This window comes from Artemia franciscana, chromosome 2 (genome assembly GCF_032884065.1).
Source record: "Artemia franciscana chromosome 2, ASM3288406v1, whole genome shotgun sequence".
Classification (NCBI taxonomy): Eukaryota; Metazoa; Arthropoda; class Branchiopoda; order Anostraca; family Artemiidae; genus Artemia; species Artemia franciscana.
In genome coordinates, this window is record NC_088864.1 from 32,472,827 (window position 1) to 32,493,799 (window position 20,973).

The following is a 20,973-nucleotide window of genomic DNA, read 5'->3' on the forward strand; positions in this document are numbered from 1 at the left end:
TCATAAGGTCCGATCACTCGTTCGTAAGTTAAAAATAACTCATTTGTTCTAATTTTTCTGAACGAAGCCCCCTACTCCCCCAAAGAGAGCAGATGCGTTCCGGTTCTGTCAATAACGTATCTAGTACTTTTGCTTATTTTCCCGCCACAATTCAACCCGATCTCGTCACTCTAAGCATTTTCCAAGATTTCAGGTTTCCCCCTCCAACCCCCCCCCCCACTGTCACCAGATCGGGTCAGAATTTAAAATGAGAACTTTGAGACAAGATATTCTTCTAAATGTTAAACTTTAATAAGATCCAATTGCCCGCTTGTAAGTTAAAAATACCTCATTTTTCTAATTTTTCCGAATTAACCGTCCCCCACTCCCCCCCCCCGATGGTGGAATCGGGGAAATGCCTATTTTAATTTTATCTAGTCTGGTCCCTAATACGCATGCCAAAGCTCATCGTCCTAGCTTGTCTTGAAGTGCCCAAACTAGCAGAATCGGGACCGACAGACCGACAGAAATTGTGATCGTTATATGTCACTTTGTAAATAAGAAGTGCCATAAAAAAGTGTCAAAATCTGGATAAAACCATGAAATTCGAGATCAAGCTTTAAGAAATCATGACCAATCTCTAAGAATTATGACCTATACATAGAAATCCCGACGGATTCATAAAAATCAAGACCAAACTGAAGATATCAAGAGGTCAATATGCAGAAATCTAGAAATCTAGCAATCCCACAAAAATTATGACCCATGCATAGAAATCCAGACGAGCTCGCAATATTTGTCCGATCAACATATAGAAATCAAGAACAATCCTTAAAAATCAAGATCCATGCATAAAAATTATGACCAGACCCTCGAAATCCAGATGAATTCATAAAAACTAAGAACAAACCAAAGAAATCAAGGTCAACTTCTAAAAATCAAGACAAAATCGAAAAAAATTAATCAGTCAATATGTAGAAATCTAGAGCAACCCCATAGACATTATAAACAACTCATAGAAATCCAGGCCCTCACAAAAATCAAGCGATCAATATTAGAAACACAATCCAAACCATAGAAATCAAGAGACTAAGGTATTGAAATCCAGAACAAATCATAGAAATCAAGATCACCCCCAAATAAACAAGAGATCAACATGTAGAAATTTAGAACAACCCCTTAGAAATCATAGCTAATGCATACAAAATTCGAACGAATTCTTGCAAATCATAAGCATTGCATAGAAATACACACGAATTCATAAAAATTCCGGTCAGCCCAGGAAATCCAGACCAAACCATAGACTATAGACATAGACAAACCAAACCAAATCATAGAAAATTAGTATCCATTTTTTAGAGTTTTAAAAGGTAGAATTAAGAGAAAGAGTCAAACTTTAGAGTAAAGAGGGGGGTGTAGAAGAGGAAAAACCCTTTTCATATACGGAGTAATTTCTGTTCGCTTTAACTTTTAATGTCGCTCCTTACTTTCAGTTAAAAAAAAACTTGTTTTTTATTTAATTTTTTAAAGAAACTATTAGATGACGTTTTCATCCAGAAGAAAGCACTCTCTATTAGGCAACACCCAAACCCCTGTTACGCAACAATCAAAGAAAACCTGATTTAGCGGGCTCCTTAAGGGTTTCCCCCACATTCTTAGGTTATTTTGAAAAACACACACCCACATCGCTTAGGAAACATTCTTTGTGACGTAACATGCAAAACCTATTACGTAGGTTTACTAAACACGTGCGCTGTAGTATTGTGTCAGACGCAGGTGTGCGTAATAACGTCTTGAGAGACTAGTAGCTTTGATAATTTACCCCCTATCTGCCCAGTCAGAAGCAGAGAGGTCTCACTATTCTTCTAACGGGAGAATCTTCCTTGGGGAGAGAAACCTTCCTTGGAGAGAGGGGAAATGTTACACTGGGGGGATTTGACATTATATTATTTTTTTTTAAATGTTTTACATTCTTTTTGGCAAATTTTCAATTTAAAGATAATCAGGAGGAATTATCCGGAGGCTATTTTCCGCGTGTTTTATTTTCCGGGAAATAATTTTCACGGAAGGGGACATTTCTGGAGTGATCGAGAAACTGATTAAAAATTAAAGTCTTATTCAAACGAAAGGACGCTAAGAAAAATTTTCAGACTGAATCGTCCATAAGTAATTTTACAGGGAGGGGGATTCTCAGCGAGTATGGAACTGTCTGGGTTGAATTTGACGGAGGGGGGCACTTTATGTTGGATAAAATTCCATGGAGGAGTTATTTGTGAGGGGGAGGTATATATTTCATAGATGGTGAGCCACATTTACCGGCACTATTTGAAAAACGAACAGAAATTACTCCATAAAAGACGGGCTGCCCCCTCCTCAATACCTTGCTCTTTAAACTAAAGTTTGACTGTTTGTCCCAATTTTCCAAGAGCAGCAACTGAAACGTGGGGACCATTTAATTAGAATGGGAAGCTTTTTTAAAAGTGCTAACAGCTTTAGCGTAAAGAGCGAGGTATTGAGGAGGAGACAACCCTTCATTTACGAAATAAATTTGAAAAAAATAATATGCAAATTTCGTGTTAATTTTTCATACATGGTGAGCCAAATCCGAACATGCATTAGTTGAAAAACATTAAGAAATTAAATATAAACAATTTTTTACTGAAAGTAAGGAGCGACATTAAAATTTAACAAGAGCTAAGAGCTCATATGGCACTTGTGACGAGGTCGGAAGAGCCGAGAGCTCATATGGTACGAGGTCGGAAGAGCCAAGAGCTCATTTGGACGAGGTCGGAAGAGCCAAGAGCCAAGAGCTCATTTGGCACTTGTGAGAAGGTCAGAACCTAAAGTTAAACTTTATAGCACAAGATCCTTCTAAATATCAAATTTCATTAAGATCTGGTCACCCTTTCGTAAGTTACAAATACCTCAATTTTCAAAATTACCTCCCCCCTCCCAATTCCACCAAAGAGAGCAGATCCGGTCCAGTTATGTCAGTCACGTATCTTAGACAGGTTTCTATTCTTCCCATCCAGTTTCATCCTGATCTCACCGCTTTAAGTATTTTCTAAGATTTCCGGTCCCCCCAACTGCCCCCCCCCCAATTACGTTTGATACGGTTGAGATTTAAAATAAGATATCAGAGTTACGAGGTCCTTCTAAATATGAAGTTTCATGAAGATCCGATCACTCCTTCGTAAGTTAAAAATACGTTATTTTTCTTATTTTTCAGAATTACCCCCCCCCCCCCCGCAATTGAGCGGATCCATTCCAATTATGTAAATTACGTATGCAAGACTTTTGCTTATTTTTCCAACCAAGTTTCATCCCAATCCTTCCAATATAAGGGTTTCCCATCATTTTAGGTCTCCCCACCCCAAACTTCCCCCAATGTCACCAGATCCGGTCAGGATTTAAAATAAGAGCTTTGAGCCACGATATCCTTCTAAAAATCAAATTTCATGGAGATCCAATCACCCATTCGTAAGTTAAAAATACCTCATTTTTTCTAATTTTTCAGAATTAACCCCCCCCCCCCCAACTACCCAAAGAGAGCGGATCCGTTCCGTTTATGTCAATCATCTATCTAGGACTTATGTTTATTTTTCCCACCATGTTTCATCCCGATCCCTCCACTCTAAGTGTTTTCCAAGTTTTAGGTTTCCCCCTCCCAACTCCCCGCCCCCATCACCAGATCCGGTCGGGATTTAAAATAAGAGCTCTAAGACACGATATCCTTCTAAACATCAAATTTCATTGAGATCCGATCACCCGTTCGTAAGTTGAAAATACCTCATTTTTCTAATTTTTAAGACTTACTCCCCCCCTCCCAACTACCCCAAAGAGAGCAAATAAGTTCCGATTATGTCAATCATGTATCTGGGACTTGCGCTTATTTTTCCCATCAAGTTTCATCCCGATCCCTCTACTCTAAGTGTTTTCCAAGATTTTAGGTTTCCCCCCCCCAACTCCCCCCAATGTCATCAGACCCAGTCGGGATTTAAAATAAGAGCTCTGAGACACAATATCATTCCAAACATCAAATTTCATTAAGATCCAATCACCCGCTCATAAGTTAAAAATACTTCATTTTTTCTATTTTTCCGAATTAACCGGCCCCTTCTCCCCCCCCCCCAGATGGTCAAATCGGGAAAACGACTATTTCTAATTTAATCTGGTCCGGTCCCTGATACGCTTGCCAAATTTCATCGTCCTAGCTTACCTGGAAGTGCCTAAAGTAGCAAAACCGGGACTTTAGGTTTTCCCCCTCCAACTCCCCCCAATGTCATCAGATCCGGTCGGGATTAAAAATAAGAGCTCTAAGACACAATATCATTCCAAACATCAAATTTCATTAAGATCCAAATACCCGCTGATAAGTTAAAAATACTTCATTTTTTCTATTTTTTGCGAATTAACCGGGCCCCCACTCCCCCCCAGATGGTCAAATCGGGAAAACGACTATTTCTAATTTAATCTGGTCCGGTCCCTGATACGCTTGCCAAATTTCATCGTCCTAGCTTACCTGGAAGTGCCTAAAGTAGCAAAACCGGGACAGACAGACAGACCGACAGACCGACAGACCGACAGACAGACAGACAGACCGACAGAATTGGCGACTGCTATATGTCACTTGGTTAATACCAAGTGCCATAAAAACGAAAAGATGTCCCCTCCTCAACGCCTCGGTCTTTACTCTAGAGTTTGACACATTATCACAACTATACTTTTTAAAAACAATAAAAACTTTAGCGTAAAGTGCGAGGCGTTGAAGATGGGACAACCCCTTTCAAATATGGAGCAATTTTTGTTCGTTTGAAGTTTTAATATCGCACCTTACTTTCAGTTTAAAAACTTGTTCTTCTTATTTAATAATATATTTAAAACCATCCTAGAGAGTAAACTCTTTTAATGATATGTTTCTATACTTGATGTGCAGCTACCACTCAAATCATGATTAAAACTTGTTTTCTATGACTGTTTAGAGTTAGGTCATTACTAGTTTGCGTCACTCCTTACTTACAGTTTGTTGCCATGAACTGTATGGTAAAAAATAAAACAACTTACCATGTAAAAGAGAGGAGTATATATTCCAAATGAAGATACACCACACGCAAGCAGAATTATCTGAAGACTTCTGTATCTTAAGACAGAAAAGTCAAAATATTGCGGTTTATCATTTCTTGGTTTACCCTTTGCTTTCACCTGAAAAAGTAAATATATATATATATATATATATATATATATATATATATATATATATATATATATATATATATATATATATATAACTGTAAATAGTTATAGACGTACCCCCCCCAAAAAAAAAAACTCTGAATAATTGCCCCTACCGAAATTTCTCCTTAAGAAAAACTCCCCCTCCCCAGAAAATTTTGCCTAAGGAAAATTCACCTAAAAAAAAATCCCCTCTAAACTCCCCCTACATTCAAAATTTAGCAGCCCAAAAGAAAGTATAGTAAGTAAAAATAATGAAGTGAAGAAGAAATTTAGGAGTATTTTAACTACATTCTAAAATATACACTGCGTATATTATCTTAAAGTATTTATTTTTACATTTTATTTTCTTTTAATTCTTTTTTGGTGTTTTGGGGAGTTAGGTACTCATTGCAGGTAAGATAAAATTTAAAGAAAATAAATTGAAAATAAAAATTAGTGGCGATTTTAGAAGGATTACCTTGTGACGGAAGCGCACATAGATAACATGTTAGAACTAAGAAGTAGGAGTACTTCTAAGAAGCACGGGATCCCCCTTAAAAAAACCTGAAGGATCCTCATCGCAGAAATTTACGCTTAGGACTCCCCCCCTGAAAATTTTCCCTAGGTAAAATTTCCTCCAAAAAACTCCCCTACATGTAAAAGTGAGCAGCCCAAAAGAAAGTATAGTAAGTAAAAACAATGTGAAAAAGAAGGAATGAAATAATTTAACTATAGTCTAAAATACACGTAGCGTAGAATATCTTATAGTATTTTTTACTTTTTATTTTCTTTAAATTCTGTTTTAGTGGTTTTGGGAGTTAAGTTCTCATAGCAGGGTAAGATAAAGGTACAGACAATAATTTGAAAATATAAAATTAGAGGCAACTGCAGAAGGATTGCCTTGTGATGGAAGGGCACATATATCACAGGCTGGGATCACAGCTTAGATACCAATACATTTATGAAAACTCCTATCTTGCCCATGAGAAGCTTTTGGTACAGAGCTCTGAACTTGGCGCCTCCTCCAAGCCCGCGCTCCGACGCGTAGATCGTACTGCAACAACATAGGCGGGAACGCAATTTTGTTTTGTTTTATAGACAGCTTAGATACCAATACCAGCTTCTTGTTACCAATTAGATACCAATAACAGTTTCCTGTCTCCAGCCACTAGCATCGCTACCGCGCACTGTGTCCAAAAAATAAATCGAGTTTTTATAACTGTATATTGGTATCTAAGCTGTGGCTGGGACTGAGAAGCACGAGTAGTACCATCCCGTAGACTTGTTAAGGTACCAACAACAATGTGCTTGAGACCAATTCATCCCTTGCGATCGACAACTCGCCCACTAGGTTTTCCCCGTCTGAAGTACCTTTATTATGATTTTTATGATTTATTGTAAATAACGTGGTGAAAATTCCCAATATAGTATGCCCAAACTTTCTAATACTTTTTGAGCCTATAGACAAATAGAAAGTGAGTTTGGGGAAACAAAAGGAGGTGATTAGAAATTTACATCTGGTCCTTCTTAAATCCACATGCACAGGTGCTTTTTGCAAATAATGAAGTGGCAAAACACATCCAATTCACTAAAGCCCGAAAAGTGGGGTTGGCACCTCTCTTCATCACGGAATATGTATCTTCCCATTATGGAAGATGCTTCGCCAGCACCATAAAATCGGTTAATGATACTGCGGTGCCAGTGCACCAGCGGATGCGAGTTTCTCAGATTTAGTTACCGTCGGAACAGTTTGCTCTGTAGCTTTCCCCGCAGGGAGTGCAAAAGGACGTTGTGTGCTAACGCTGCAGCAAGACAGGATTAGGGAGATAACGAAGACGGACAGGAAAAAGAAATAGCTTTAGGTTGTCCTTTAAAATCGAACGTTTTTGTGATTATTACTTTAGCTTTAAAAGTTCCTTTTTATGACTGATTAATCTGAATCTTTAATCTCGATTAAAGAAGTGTTTTAAGATGTTACACTTAGCAGCCCCTCATATTACAAGCCCCGTAGAGGTAGAAATCAGGTATATAGTAAAAAAAAAACACTACTTTTTGACATCATATTGGATAATATAGTACTTTATTAGAGGTAATTCTTGGCCGAGTGGATTGGTGCGCTGGATTCAAGATCCTTTGTCTGAGAGGGAAAGGGTTTGAATCCTAGTGTACCCAACTATTTAGTTTGGGACGGGGGTCAGTGGCGTGACTCTGTAAGCTCTGCCAAAGTCGACCCAGCTCTAAATGGGTACCTGGAGAAATCTGGGGAAGGTAAACAGGAAGGGTGTGCGAAAGCAGAGGATGGTTGGCCCCTACCCCCCATTGCATTTCCTGGCTGAAGGGCCAAGAAACGGAGATCAGTACAGCCGGTAGGGACTGTAAAGTCTAATGCCGTATTCTTTACCTTGCCTTTACCTTTATTAGAGGTAAAATGATTCTTTAGCCACATAAATCCGTCAAATAATGATCTACGCACTTTAACCATCCCTCCAATACCATGAAGGTGAGGAACTGGAGTACGGAAAACTGGATTTCTGACGTTGGCTTCGGATTCATCATGCTTAATTCATAGAAAATGACTTTTTAAACTCCAAAATATGTATACAGACAATAATCGACTAACACCCCCCCCCCATTATTTCCTCCCTTCAAGGGCAAATTTCGGGCACTCGTGCAAGGGTGGATTCTGGTGGATTTTTCGTGTAATTAAGTTGATTTTTTTGAACATTCTTAAAAAAAATTGGGGAAAAACATTTTTCCAAAGGACAAACCGTATTTTTTCTCCACTATAAAGTAGGAAATGAGGTTAGTAGCTGATTTCATATTAAATCAGGAGTTTAGGGTCGTATTATTCTCCATTTATATGGACGTTTTCGATGGACTTTGTCTAAAGAAGCACAGTAGGCAATGGGAGAACACGGAATTGAATGGGGGAGTAAAACTTTCTTAGACTTAGATTACTCTGATGACTAAAGTATCCTAGAAAAGTGCGAGAAAATGAATGAACTTTTAGAGGTTTTGTGAGTTCAGAGTGTTAGAATAGGTTTGAAAATATTAACAAGACTAAGCTGCTAAGGCTAGGAATAAGTGAAGAAGAAAAGATGACGTTGACATCTTTAGAAGTAGAATCTTTTCGTAAAATCATCTTTAGAACCATCTTTAGAACAGTGAAGATATTAGAAGTAGAATAGCCAAGACCCAAGGTACTTTTTTCGCAATTAAAATGGAAGGATAGGAAGAAAAGTCTGCGAACCAAGATTAGAATTATGGAAGCTACGGTGATGAGAGTGGTCAAGCGTGGGTCTGGAGCATAGACGGTTAAAGAACAGAGTAAGATTTGTCAAATGTTTTCCAGAGATATTAGCTACGGATTGTTTTGAGTACCCGACTTACTGAGCAACTAAAATTGCTCAAACTGGCAACTAAATTGTGGCGATGGGCGATTTTTGCTCCTGTGTGAACATGTGTGTGAACTCAGAGTAACAAATGATACAATTCTAGGAAATACAATTTATATCGCCAGCCCCCTTTCAAATCTTCAGCTAGAAAATAAAAAGGAAACGGGAGTTACTTGCTGAAACAGCTAGTTTTAAATTATTTAACAGGTGTTTAGTAGGCAATAAATTTCACTCAGATCAGTTTCGGTATTTATAGTACCTTATTAGCTAGCTAATGATTAAGAATGCTAACTCCATTTATATTATTATCATCGCATGTTCTTGTAGTGTTTTTCCCCAGTGTTATTTTAAGTATAACAGCTATTTAGGTATTTTGCTGTGACCAACAGTTTCATTTATGCTGCATGTATGTACCCAACATCTTCACATGCTCGTTAACTTCTAATTCTCGCCATAATTAGGATCCTGCTGAGACTACTAAATTTTAATTTAAAAATAAAACGCAATTTTCCTGAAGAAAATAAAGAACGAAGTTAAGGCTGAAAATAGACAAAAATTACCATTTCACAGTTTATGTCACATATTTTTGAAAAATAGTTTCAAACCAAACTGGGTCTTGATGTTAACCTATATTTATAGAATTGTGAAAAACTAGCACTTACTTTAAAACACAAAACCTACACAAGAAAAACAGGATAAGAAACAGTATTTAATATTCCACAAATAGGAATTAACGAACAGGAATTAAATCTTAAAACCCTGATTTTTCAAAAAAGGTAAAACGTGAGTTTGACGGGGGCAGATCTAGAACAAAATCTTGGGGGGGGGGAATGTGACAAGGGTGATGACAAGTGAATTTTCGGGGGGGGGGGTGTGTGATAATGGTGCCAATAATTGACCAAATTGCCAAATTTATTTAAAAAAGAGTGAAAAACACGAAAAAAGAATAAGGGCACCAGAAAAATCTTGGGGAGTGGGTCCCAAGATCCCCCTCAGCCCGGTGGATTTGGAAGTGAGTTTAACCCTTAAACGAACATCAATTCACATTATTGAGATATGAATATGAATATTTAGAGCTGTCATATTAACTTTACTGAATAAAATAAAATAAAATGTGTTTACAACCGGAAGTAAGGAGCAACATTAAAGCTTAAAACGAACATAGATTTTGACGTATATGAGGTTGGTTGCTAATTACAATGTAATAATGACAAAACGAATAGGAACTAAATCCTAAAACACTGATTTTCCACAAAAGTAAAGCGTGAATTTGATCTTTAAAACAAGCATCAATTCACAATACCAAGATATGAATTTTAATATTTAGAAGGCTCATAATAATTTTACTGAATTAACTAAGAAAAAAAGAAAGTTTTTTTTTAATGTTGCTGTAAGGAGCAACATTAAAACTGAAAACGAACAGAAACTATTAAGTATCTGAGGCGGGGGGGGGGGGCTCCTTAATACCTTGCTCTTTAAGCCAAAGTTTTTTTATAGCTTTATTTTTTTTAAAAATGCTTATTATTCTAACTAAACGGCCTTTGCAATTCAGGAGTCGTTCTTAAAGAATTGTGACAAAATCTTTCGAAATAATTTTTCGAAAACCAGACAAATTTTGTCAGGGCAACACTTTTGATGTTTAACACTAAACTTAATGAATCTTATATATTTGGAATCAAACAGTTCGTGGTAACGAACTGTAAGTAAGGAGCAACCATCTCAATAGTAACCGAAAGTCTAAAAAACTGGTATCTATTGATACCAATAGATACATCAAAAGAATTAGATTTTTATGCTGATTTCAAACATATAGGTTTAATCAAGTTCAGTCTTACACATCAAAAGTTAAGAGCTTAAGAAAATTTGAATTATTGTCGAAAAAAGGGGGAGAAACACTCCTTAAAAGTCATATAATTTAAAAATCACACTATCATATTCAGAATATTAGAGAACCGTTCTGTAAAGGTTTCAAGTTGCTATCTACAAAAATGTAGAATTTTGTAGGTTTTGCCAGAAGAAAGATCACAGATGCGAGTTTTTTTTCTCCTGGGGGTGATCTTATCGACCCAGCGGTCATAAGATATCGCAAGAGGGCTCATTCGAAAGGAAATTAAAAGTTCTAGTGCACTTTTTTAGTGACCTGCGACTCACGTCGCAGAATACTCTCAAATGATAGTAATAGTGACCAAAAACAAATAAGTGGGAGCCCTGAAATTAGTTCTATGAGCAAAAATCTAGCTCTCAGAGCCGACAAATAGGTTCTAGAACCAACAGAACTGGCTCTGTGAGCTCCATAAGAACCCATGACAGAAAGCGGAAGGCATCTCAGGAAAAGCACAAAGGTAAAAGATTCAAAGAAAGCACGTCAAATGACACTTGATTCAAAAAGATTTCTGAAGAACGTTCTGGTACCAAAGAGGGTCCCAAGATCCATAAGAAACTTGTCAAAGTTGCAAATAGAGCTATCTCTGAGCATTTGGAAGTAGGGAAGATACAAGATTTATTTCAGCGCCACAATAGGCCTGCAAATACCGATTAAATTGTTGGTCCCAAGTTGAATAGTGAAATTTAAGCTACTCATCACGGGCTAAACCGTTGGATGCTAAGGCACTTCAAGTGCAGTGGAGTATTGTTCACTCAACCTTTTGTGTTTTAGAGACAGCAGCTGCGATTCTTGAGCTTGAAAATGAGCATATCAAAGAAAAGGTTGCCAAAAACCTAACAGATGCAGTTCACATACTTGGCATCACCAACTATGATCTAAGTCTAAAAAAGATGTCATGTGATGAACTTTGAAGTGAGCCCAGATCCCATGGTAACATCAGCTTTATGTTCTCCTGAAGTCAAAGTCACGGATTTTCTTTTGGCAAAGGTATGTACTATTTTACATTCTCCACCCTTGATTTTTACGATTTGGTTATGAATTTCAATACATAGTCACAATATTTGGCTGATAGCTTTAAAGCGGGGATATTTAGTAAGTTCGTCTCAAAATGCCAGTCAATAACCAGTGCTTTGAATATGTTGAACATTGTAGCTTTGGGCAAGAAGATTGAATTTGAAAAAAACACCATTAAAGGCTTTGAAAACAAAAAACAAAAGTTTTACATTTGAAGAAATACAGGCTATAAGAAAAGAAGTTGATATTTTATTGCATGAAGGTGTTATTGTTAAAGTACCCGAGTCCAGAATAAAGGAAATACTTTGTGTTTCTCCGATTTTTACGGTCCCGAAGAAAGACGGGGTCTTTTCGGTTTATTCTGAATCTTAAAAAACTAAACGAAAGCATTATGTATTACCGTTTTACAATGGAAAGTGTTCAGTCTGCGCTTCTTTTATTGACAAAAAATTGTTATATGGCCTCCGTTGACCTTGTCGATTTTTATTATTCATATCCTCTTGATTTTGATCAGTAAATGTGGCTTTATTTTGAAGTAGATTGTTGTTATGCTTTCACATCAATGCTAAACGGTTTATTATCTGCCCCAAGGGGGCAGATAATATCAACGTATGAAACCCGTTTTCTCCCTACTTCGCCGAAAAGGGTATTTATCTTTTGCTTATTCGGATAATTCTCTCCTTCTGTGAAGGTCATATTTAGTTAAAATAATATGTCTATGAAACAGTGAAATTGTTGTCAATGCTATGGTTTGTGATTCACCGAAGAAAGTCAGCTCTCATTTGAAATCAACAAATAGAATTCCTGGGTTTTCTGTTAGATTTGCGGTCAATGCGTATTTTCCTGACGGAAATAAAAATAAGAAAGTTTTAGATTTGGTTTGAAAAATTTCTATTCAAGAATCGACTGCGATTCAAGAATTGTAGAAACTCTAGAAGTTCTTGTTTTCACCTTCTCAGCAGTGGAACTAGGGTCTTTATATTACCGGAAAGCGGAATCGTTGAAAATACAAGCATTAAAGTACTCGAGGTGTGATTTTGCGGCATGACTAACTTTAATATCCGATGTAAGTTTGGAACTGCAATGGTGGTTGGATATTGGCAATCATGTTTCTAAAGCTCTTGAACCAAGATCAATTGACAAATATTTGTGTAGTGATACATCGAAACTAGGTTGGGCACTCGTGGATGAATATTCCACGAAAATGGCAACAGGTGAACTGTCCTCAGAAGAGAAGGGATTTGACATCAATGTTTTAGAAACGAAGGCCCCTAAATAAAATAGGAGGATCAAAGTCTGAGTTTTGTAATTATTTCGCAAATAAGGTCTCGCAGCTAGTATTGCAGGGCAAAGGGTGGATATCTGCAGAACATGTGGCAGGTGTTACTAATATCGCGGATGCATCGCAAAAATTTTATAATGAAAAAGAATAGAAATTGGATTCTGGAATATTTATTATTTTGAATTATTTGGTATGTCAGTCAATAGATATTGATTTGTTTGCAACTAGATTAAATTTTCAGATTTCTTTCTTGGAAACTAGACCCAACATGTTTTTTTGTAGATGCAATTGCAACGAGTTCGAAGCATCATTTCTTTTATGCATTCCCCCCCATTTAGTTTACTTCTGAGGACCCTTCAGAAGGTAGAAAAAGATCAGGCACCTTTGATGTTTCTACACTGGACCACAGAAGTCTGGTATCTTTTGCTATTAAAGCTTTTAATCGGAAGTCTCATAGTTCTAGCAAATGATATTTTTACTTTTTTTCTTCCACAGAAACTGACCTTGCACCGTCCATTGTCCAGAATGTTGCACTTAGCAGGTTTGTTTCGTCGCCGGCAAAGGTTTTACCACCAAGAATATTCTCCTCCGACAGTCGATATTATCGTGGATGGATGGTGGGATTTGACTAATCGCCAGTACAGGGTTTATATCGAAAAATGGATTAACCTTTGTGGAAGAAACACAATCCACGCCTTGGAGGCAACTCTAGCGGAGACCTTGCCTTTCTTACGGTACTTTTTCACTAAGGTGTTGAATACACTGCGATTAATACTGCGAGGAGTGCTTTATCGGTAATTTTATCAAGCCTTTAGTTAGGCAGTAATCACATCACCAAGAAGTTCATGATAGGTGTCTTTCATAGAAGGCCTAGTCTACCCAAGATATCTACCCAAGAACCTTGATGAAACTTATATATTTAAAATTAGCATTTAAGTGCGATTCTTTTGATGTAACTATTGGTATCAAAATTCCGTTTTTTTTAGAGTTTCGGTTACTATTGAGCCGAGTCGCTCCTGATTACAGTTCGTTACCGCGAATGGTTTGATTATTAGAGGGTCCTTACTTTGTTTTTTTGTGGTTTGATTTGTCTGAAATTATGAATTAGAAAAGTTCTTTACCTGTTTGGGGTTTTCAGACTGAAGTTTTTGCAGGTTTTTGTGGGTGTTTCGTGTTTTAAACTTATTGTTCGAGGGTCTTTACTTGGATATTTTGTGGTTTGACATCGTATCATCTATTTCATCTAATTCATAAGTTCAAAAAAGTCAAACTAGAAAATACCAAAATATAAAAAATAAACATATAAAATAAATAAGCCTTGGGAAGTAAAGTCCTGCGGAAAGCTAAAATCTAAGTCTGAAAACAACGAACAGTCAACTAACTACTCTAGTTCATAAGTATCCATAAGTTCAGACAAATCAAACCACGAAAAAAACAAAAAGTAAGTATCTCAAATAGAAAGCTTCTGACATATCATACCAAAAAAAGCTAAGAAAAATAAGTCCGAAAACCCTAATGAGTCAACTAACTATTTTATTCATAGGTTCAGACAAGTCAAACCATGAAATACCAAAGTAAATATCTCAAATAATAAGCCTTGGCAATCAAACACCCCCTAAAAGCTAAAAGTGTAAGTTTGAATAGCCCAAAAAATCAACTATCTATTCTAATTCACAACTTCAGACAACTAAAACCATATAATGCCAAAGTAAAAATCTCAAAAAATAAATTTCAGGAATCAAACACCCAAGGAAAATCAAAAAAAATTTTAAGTCTGAAAAACCTTAATAGTCAACTAAATATTCAAATTAATAAATTGAGACAAGCTAAACCATAAAAAACCAAGCTAAACGTCTCAAATAATAAGATTCAGACACGACATTCCCAGGAAAACGCAGAAAATCTAGGTATGAAAAGCCCAAGCAGCCAAAAAACTATGCTAATTCATAACTTCAGAGAAAATACAGCACGAAATAGCAAAGTACACAATTCAAATACTAAGCCTCGGGAAACAAACAGCTAGGAAAAGCTAAAAAACCTAAGTTATAATGTCTCAAAAAGCCCAATAACTATTCTAATTCATAGCTTCGGACAAGATACAGCATGAAATACCAAAGCAAACATCCATATCATAAGCATCTGAAACCAAACATACAAAGCTAAGAAATCTAAGTCTGGAAAAGTCAAACAGTCACTTAACTATTTTAATTCACATATTCAGACAAGTCAAAGCATGAAATAAAAAAGTGATCATCTCAAACACTAAGCTTTGGGGACCAAACATCTAGGAAAAGCTGAAAACCTAAGTTTGAAAGTCCCAGACAGTCAAATAACTATAGGCCTACTAGTTCATAAATTCAGACAAGTCAAACCACGAAATACCAAAGTAAAGACCCTCAAATAATAAGCCTTCGACACCGTACACCCACGAAAATCTAAGAAAACCTATTTATTAAAACCCAAAACTGGCAACTAATTATTCTTATTCATAACTTTAAACAAGTCAAACAATGTAATACCAAAGTAAATATCTCAAACAATAAGCCTCGGGATTGAAACACCCACGATAAGCTAAAATCCTTAGTCTGAAACCCGAGCAGCCAACTAACTTTTCTAATTCATGGGTTCATACAGGTCAAACTACGAAATATCGCGGTTCAAAAATGATTGAAATAGAGTAATGGGGAGGCCGCTTTAGGTAAAGAAATGTTAAGGAAAGAAATTACTTTTAAGAAACGAGAATTTTTTTTTCCTCTATCGTTCATGTTGTCTTCGCATTCTCCCATAGACGGATGGGTTTTTCCTTCTATAGGTATCTCCATTACTAATGGTAAGACATTTTATCATCATCACACAGTTTTCAACTTAATAATAAGTCAGTTTTTTAGAGAAGATTTTCAGACGGATGACACAAGAGTGAACTTGTAACACATATATGTTTTCATTCTTTCTTGTTTGTTTAACCTCTTGTTTGCTAGGTATTTCACCCTATAAGCGGATCTTCAACATTTGTTGCGTTTGTTCTTATCGTTTTACAACTAAATGCAAGTAAATTAAATTCAATTTTTATGCAAGAAATAAATACCTTCTTTCTTTGTGTTTTAAGGTGCAAAATGGCTCGTCGCTGAGGATGATATAGTGAGGCGGACCTGTAGAAGCATCCAACTACTGAAGCAAGACAAGTTAATCCAGTTACAGTTTGCAGACCATTGCGCCATCCCATCTGGCTAGAAAAATAATATAGAAGCCAAAGACACAAAAAAGATCAGTAGCTAATACCATATTGTAGACCTAAGTAGAAACACTTCATTAGAATATTGAAAAAAAAACTATGGAACTTTTCCATAATTCGTTCCAAAGTTCCAAAATTCGTGAAACCAAAATAATTTTACCCATAACATGATTTTTGAAAAAGGGGAAGTACCCAATGATTTTAGGAAAACCTTAATTAAACCACTGTATAAGAAAGGTGACAAGAGTGAATGCCGGAATTATCGAGGCATTAGTCTGGTCTCTGTAGGTAGCAAATTACTGAGTAATATGATACTTTTTAGACTGAGACATGCTGTAGACAAAGTTTTAAGGGAAGAACAATGCGGTTTTAGAAAAGGTAGAGGATGTGTCGACCATGTTTTCACTCTTAGGTTAATAATTGAGAAGTCCCTTCGTTGTCAAACACCTTTGGTCCTTAGTTTTATCGATTATGAGCAAGCTTTCGATTCTGTTGATAGAACAGCGTTAACAAAGGTCTTATCGTTATATGGTATACCAGAAAAATACATTAAAGTGATTTGCGCTATGTACGAGAATAATACTGCTGCGGTTAAGGTAGGAAATGAGGTTAGCAACTGGTTTTGTATTAAATCAGGAGTTAAGCAGGGTTGTGTTCTATCCCCCTTTATATGGATCATTTTGATGGACTTCGTCTTAAGGAGCACAGGAAAGGCAATTGGAGACCATGGAATCAAATGGGGAGGAAGAACGCTCCTGGACTTAGATTATGCTGATGATTTAAGCATATTAGATGAAAGTGTGAGCAAAATGAATGAATTTTTAGAGGTTTTACGAGTTCAGGGTGCTAAAATAGGCTTGAAAATTAATGTTAAGAAGACTAAGTCACTAAGGTTAGGAATAAGTGAAGATGAACAGGTGACCTTAGGTAACGAAAAGATTGATCAGGTTGGGAGCTTCAGTTACCTTGGTAGTATTATTAGTAAAGAGGGTGGGAGCAGTGAAGATGTTAAAAGTAGAATAGCTAAAGCTCAGGGTGTTTTTTCACAGTTAAAAAAAGTTTGGAAGAATAGAAAGATAAGCCTACAAACCAAGATTAGAATATTGGAAGCTACAGTGATGACAGTGGTCAAATATGGCTCTGAAGCATGGACACTCCGAAAAGCAGATGAAAATTTACTAGATGTTTTCCAGAGAAATTGCCTACGGATTGTTCTGGGTACCCGGCTGACTGACCGTATTTCAAACAGTAGGTTGTACGAAAAGTGTGGTTCAATCCCGCTTTCTGGGGCTATAATGAAAGAAAGGTTGAGATGGCTAGGCCACGTTCTACGGATGAAGGATGACAGATTACCGAAGATTGTCCTTTTTGGCCAACCGTCTGGGGCTACACGGAAAGCAGGTCGTCCTTGTCTGGGTTGGGAGGATGTCATAAATAAGGATTTAAAGGAAATGGGAACTTCCTGGGAGGGTGTAAAGAGGGAGGCTTTAAATAGATTAGGTTGGAGGAGGAGCGTGCGTAGCTGTGTTGGCCTCAGGCGGCTTGGTGCTGCAGTGAGTTATTAGTAGTAGTAGTAGTAGTAACCGAAAAAGTCCCAACTTAATTACGTTTTTTCTTCTTAGGGTCTGAAGGGTACGCCTCTAAAGGAAAAGAAGGTAGTGAAAGAGATCTCCTACGAATTATGTTTTCTTAGCAAGGATGAGTAGTGTAATTTATTTATGAGTAAAAGCTACCGTAGTAAAGTGGTTAGGATATTCTCCTTCATGAAAAGAAGATTGATTTTGGGAAACTGTGCGGAAATTAATGTCTGTTAGTGTATTTAAAATTACTCTGGTTCCCTCCCTTACCCTCAATTTTTGTGACAGCACTTCAAAGCCATGTGTATGAAAATATGGGCTATTCTAGCTTATTAAGAAGATACCTAAATAAATAAAACAAATACCCAATAAATTAAATCCCCTCTTAAATAATTTAAGATTTTAAGGGCTTAGCCAAACAACGTATTATAACAACTATTAAATAAAAGAAAACAAGTTTTTTTTAATTGAAAGTAAGGAGCGTCATTAAAACTTAAAACGAGCAGAGATTACCCCCTATATGAAAGGGGCTGTTCCCTCTTCAACGCCCTGCTCTTTACGCTGACGTTTAACTATTTCTGTCAACTCGACTTTTTAAAACAGTAAAAACTCTAGCGTAAAGAGCAGGGCGTTGAAGAGGGAACAGCCCCTTTTCATATACGGGTAATTTCTGCTCGTTTTAAGTTTTAATATAGCTCCTTGCTTTCAGTTAAAAAAACTTGTTTTTTTTTATTTAATTTCTGAACGGTTTTTAGATAATCCATTTTTTGATTTCGGCTCTCCGCAGATGAATAACTAAGCGAAATTTGCATATTTATTTATTTGGCTAATTGGCCTTCCCATAGTTTTGATCGAATTATTTAGAGAAAAAAGGAGGGGGGAGGAGGCCCATTTGCCCTCCAATTTTTTGGATACTTAAAAAGGCAACTAGAACTTTTAATTTTCTACGAACGTTTTCATTAGTAAAAGATATACGTAACTTACGAATTAGGCTTACGTAACAAACTTCTATATTCTTATGTTTTTATTACGTACTAGCTGTTGGGGTGGCGCTTCGCACCACCCCAACACCTAGTTGGTGGGGGCGCTTCGCGCCCCCCCCCAAGCCCCCCCGCGCGCGTAAGTCGTTACGCGCCATATTAGTTACGCCCCATTGTAGTTGTGTCCCTATGTCCCACCTGTGAATATATATATATATATATATATATATATATATATATATATATATATATATATATATATATATATATATATATATATATATATGTTTTTAACTACGTAAAACTTGCGAATATACAACATTCTTTGCTGTCCCATTGTCTGTGCATATAAATAGATTTTCAGGTTTACCGACTCTTGAACATGCAACATATAATGGTCCATGGGAAAACAATCCGTATTCAGATCTATACCTCATGATTCTAATGATTGCCCTTGAGCTTTGTTGATGGTGATTGCTAATCGACCATTCCCTGAGTCGCCATCGTCATTTATATATCCCCCTGTGCACCCCGGCGTCCCCTTTGTAGTTATGTTCCTGTGTCCCGGTCGTCATTTATATTCCCTGTGTCCCGGTCGTCATTTGTGTCCCGGTGTTCCAGTCTGTGATTTCTCTTTGAGTGTCCCAGGCGTCATTTATATTCCTTGTGTCCCGGTCGTCATTTATATCCCCCTGTGCCCTTCGGCGTCCCCATTGTAGTTGTGTCCCTGTGTCCCGGTCGTCATTTATATTCCCTGTGTCCCGGTCGTCATTTGTATCCCGGTGTCCCGGTCTGTATATACATTCGTTTTTTAGTTTTGTTTTTCTCCTTTATTTTTTTCCTTTTTTCTTTTTTTCTTTTTTAGTTTATTTAGATTTTTAGATTTTTTAGTTTTTTTTATTAGTTTTTAGTTTTTTGTAGTTTTTACCATTTTTTTAGATTTTTTAGTTTTTTTTTTTACTTATGTCCTGGTCGTCATTTATACTCCCTGTGTCCCGGTCGTCATTTGTGTCTCGGTGCTTTGTTGATTGCTAATTTATATTATATTTATATTTATATTTTTTATATTTATTAAAAATTTTTTAGTTTTCTTTTTCTCTTATTTTTCAGTTTTTTCCTTTTTTTAGTTTTTTCTTTTTTAGTTTTTAGTTTTTTTTATTTTTACCTTTTTTTAGTTTTTTTAGTTTTTTTAGTTTTTTTAGTTTTTTAGCTTTTTTAGTTTTTTTATTAGTTTTTAGTTTGTTTTTTTTTAGTTTTTGCCTTTTTTTAGTTTTTTCAGTTTATTGCTAATTTATATTATATTTATATTTATATTTTTTATATTTATTAATATTTTTTTAGTTTTCTTTTTCTCTTATTTTTCAGTTTTTTCCTTTTTTTTAGTTTTTCTTTTTTAGTTTTTAGTTTTTTTTTGTTTTTTACCTTTTTTAGTTTTTTAGCTTTTTCAGTTTTTTTATTAGTTTTTAGTTTTTGCCTTTTTTAGTTTTTTCAGTTTTTTTTTTAGTTTTTAGTTTTTTACCTTTTTTTAGTTTTTTAGCTTTTTTAGTTTTTTTCTTTTTAGTTTTTTTTGTAGTTTTTACCTTTTTTAGTTTTTTTTCTTCTTTTGTATTAGTGTGAAATAATTCAGACGTCATATGCGGACAAACACGACGTCACTCGACAGACAGACAGACAGACATAACCCACAAACAACTTATTTTTATATATATTTATTCATATTTTTTTAGTTTTCTTTTTCTCTTTTATTTTTCAGTTTTTTCCTTTTTTTAGTTTTTTTCTTTTTTAGTTTTTTTTAGTTTTTTACCTTTTTTTAGTTTTTTTTAGTTTTTTTTAGTTTTTAGCTTTTTTAGTTTTTTTTATTAGTTTTTATTTTTTGTAGTTTTTGCCTTTTTTTATTTTTTTCAGTTTTTTTTAGTTATTAGATTTTTACCTTTTTTTAGTTTTTTTTAGTTTTTTAGCTTTTTTAGTTTTTTTTCTTTTTAGTTTTTTTTGTAGTTTTTACCTTTTTTAGTTTTTTTCTTCTTTTGTATTAGTGTGAAATAATTCAGACGTCATATGCGGACAAACATGACGTCACCTGATCCATCCACAGATCCACACACAGACAACTTATTTTTATATATATAGATATGAGAGGGTTCGCCCACTCGTCAATACCTCGCTCTTTACACAAAATCTTATTTTTTTCCCCTGAATCACAAAGGCCGTAGAATAAACAGAGGCGCCATTTGGGCCAAATCTTGGGGTGGGCATGAACTCCATTTTGGGCCCCCCCAACTTTTGCGTAAGAAAAAATGCGAGTTTTGGGAGCACATCGATTGAATATTCTAAGTAAAAACGCATTTTCAGCACCCATGTGTTGCATGGAAATGTACTGTATCCAAATGTGGAACTCAGCCACACTGACCTCTAAGA

General features: G+C 35.9%; 1 protein-coding gene across 3 annotated transcripts in view; it reads right to left on the reverse strand.

Moving 5' to 3' along the window:
* The window catches only part of LOC136040253 (monocarboxylate transporter 2-like), a 375,363-nt gene that overhangs the window by 31,735 nt on the left and 322,655 nt on the right, over positions 1-20,973 (reverse strand). For all 3 annotated transcript variants that reach the window (XM_065724486.1, XM_065724471.1, XM_065724480.1), the window contains 2 exons: positions 15,855-15,996; positions 5,044-5,181 (listed from right to left, as the gene is read on the reverse strand). In XM_065724486.1, coding sequence (XP_065580558.1) covers positions 5,044-5,181; positions 15,855-15,996 — 280 coding nt within the window. The remainder of the gene's footprint in view (positions 1-5,043; positions 5,182-15,854; positions 15,997-20,973) is intronic.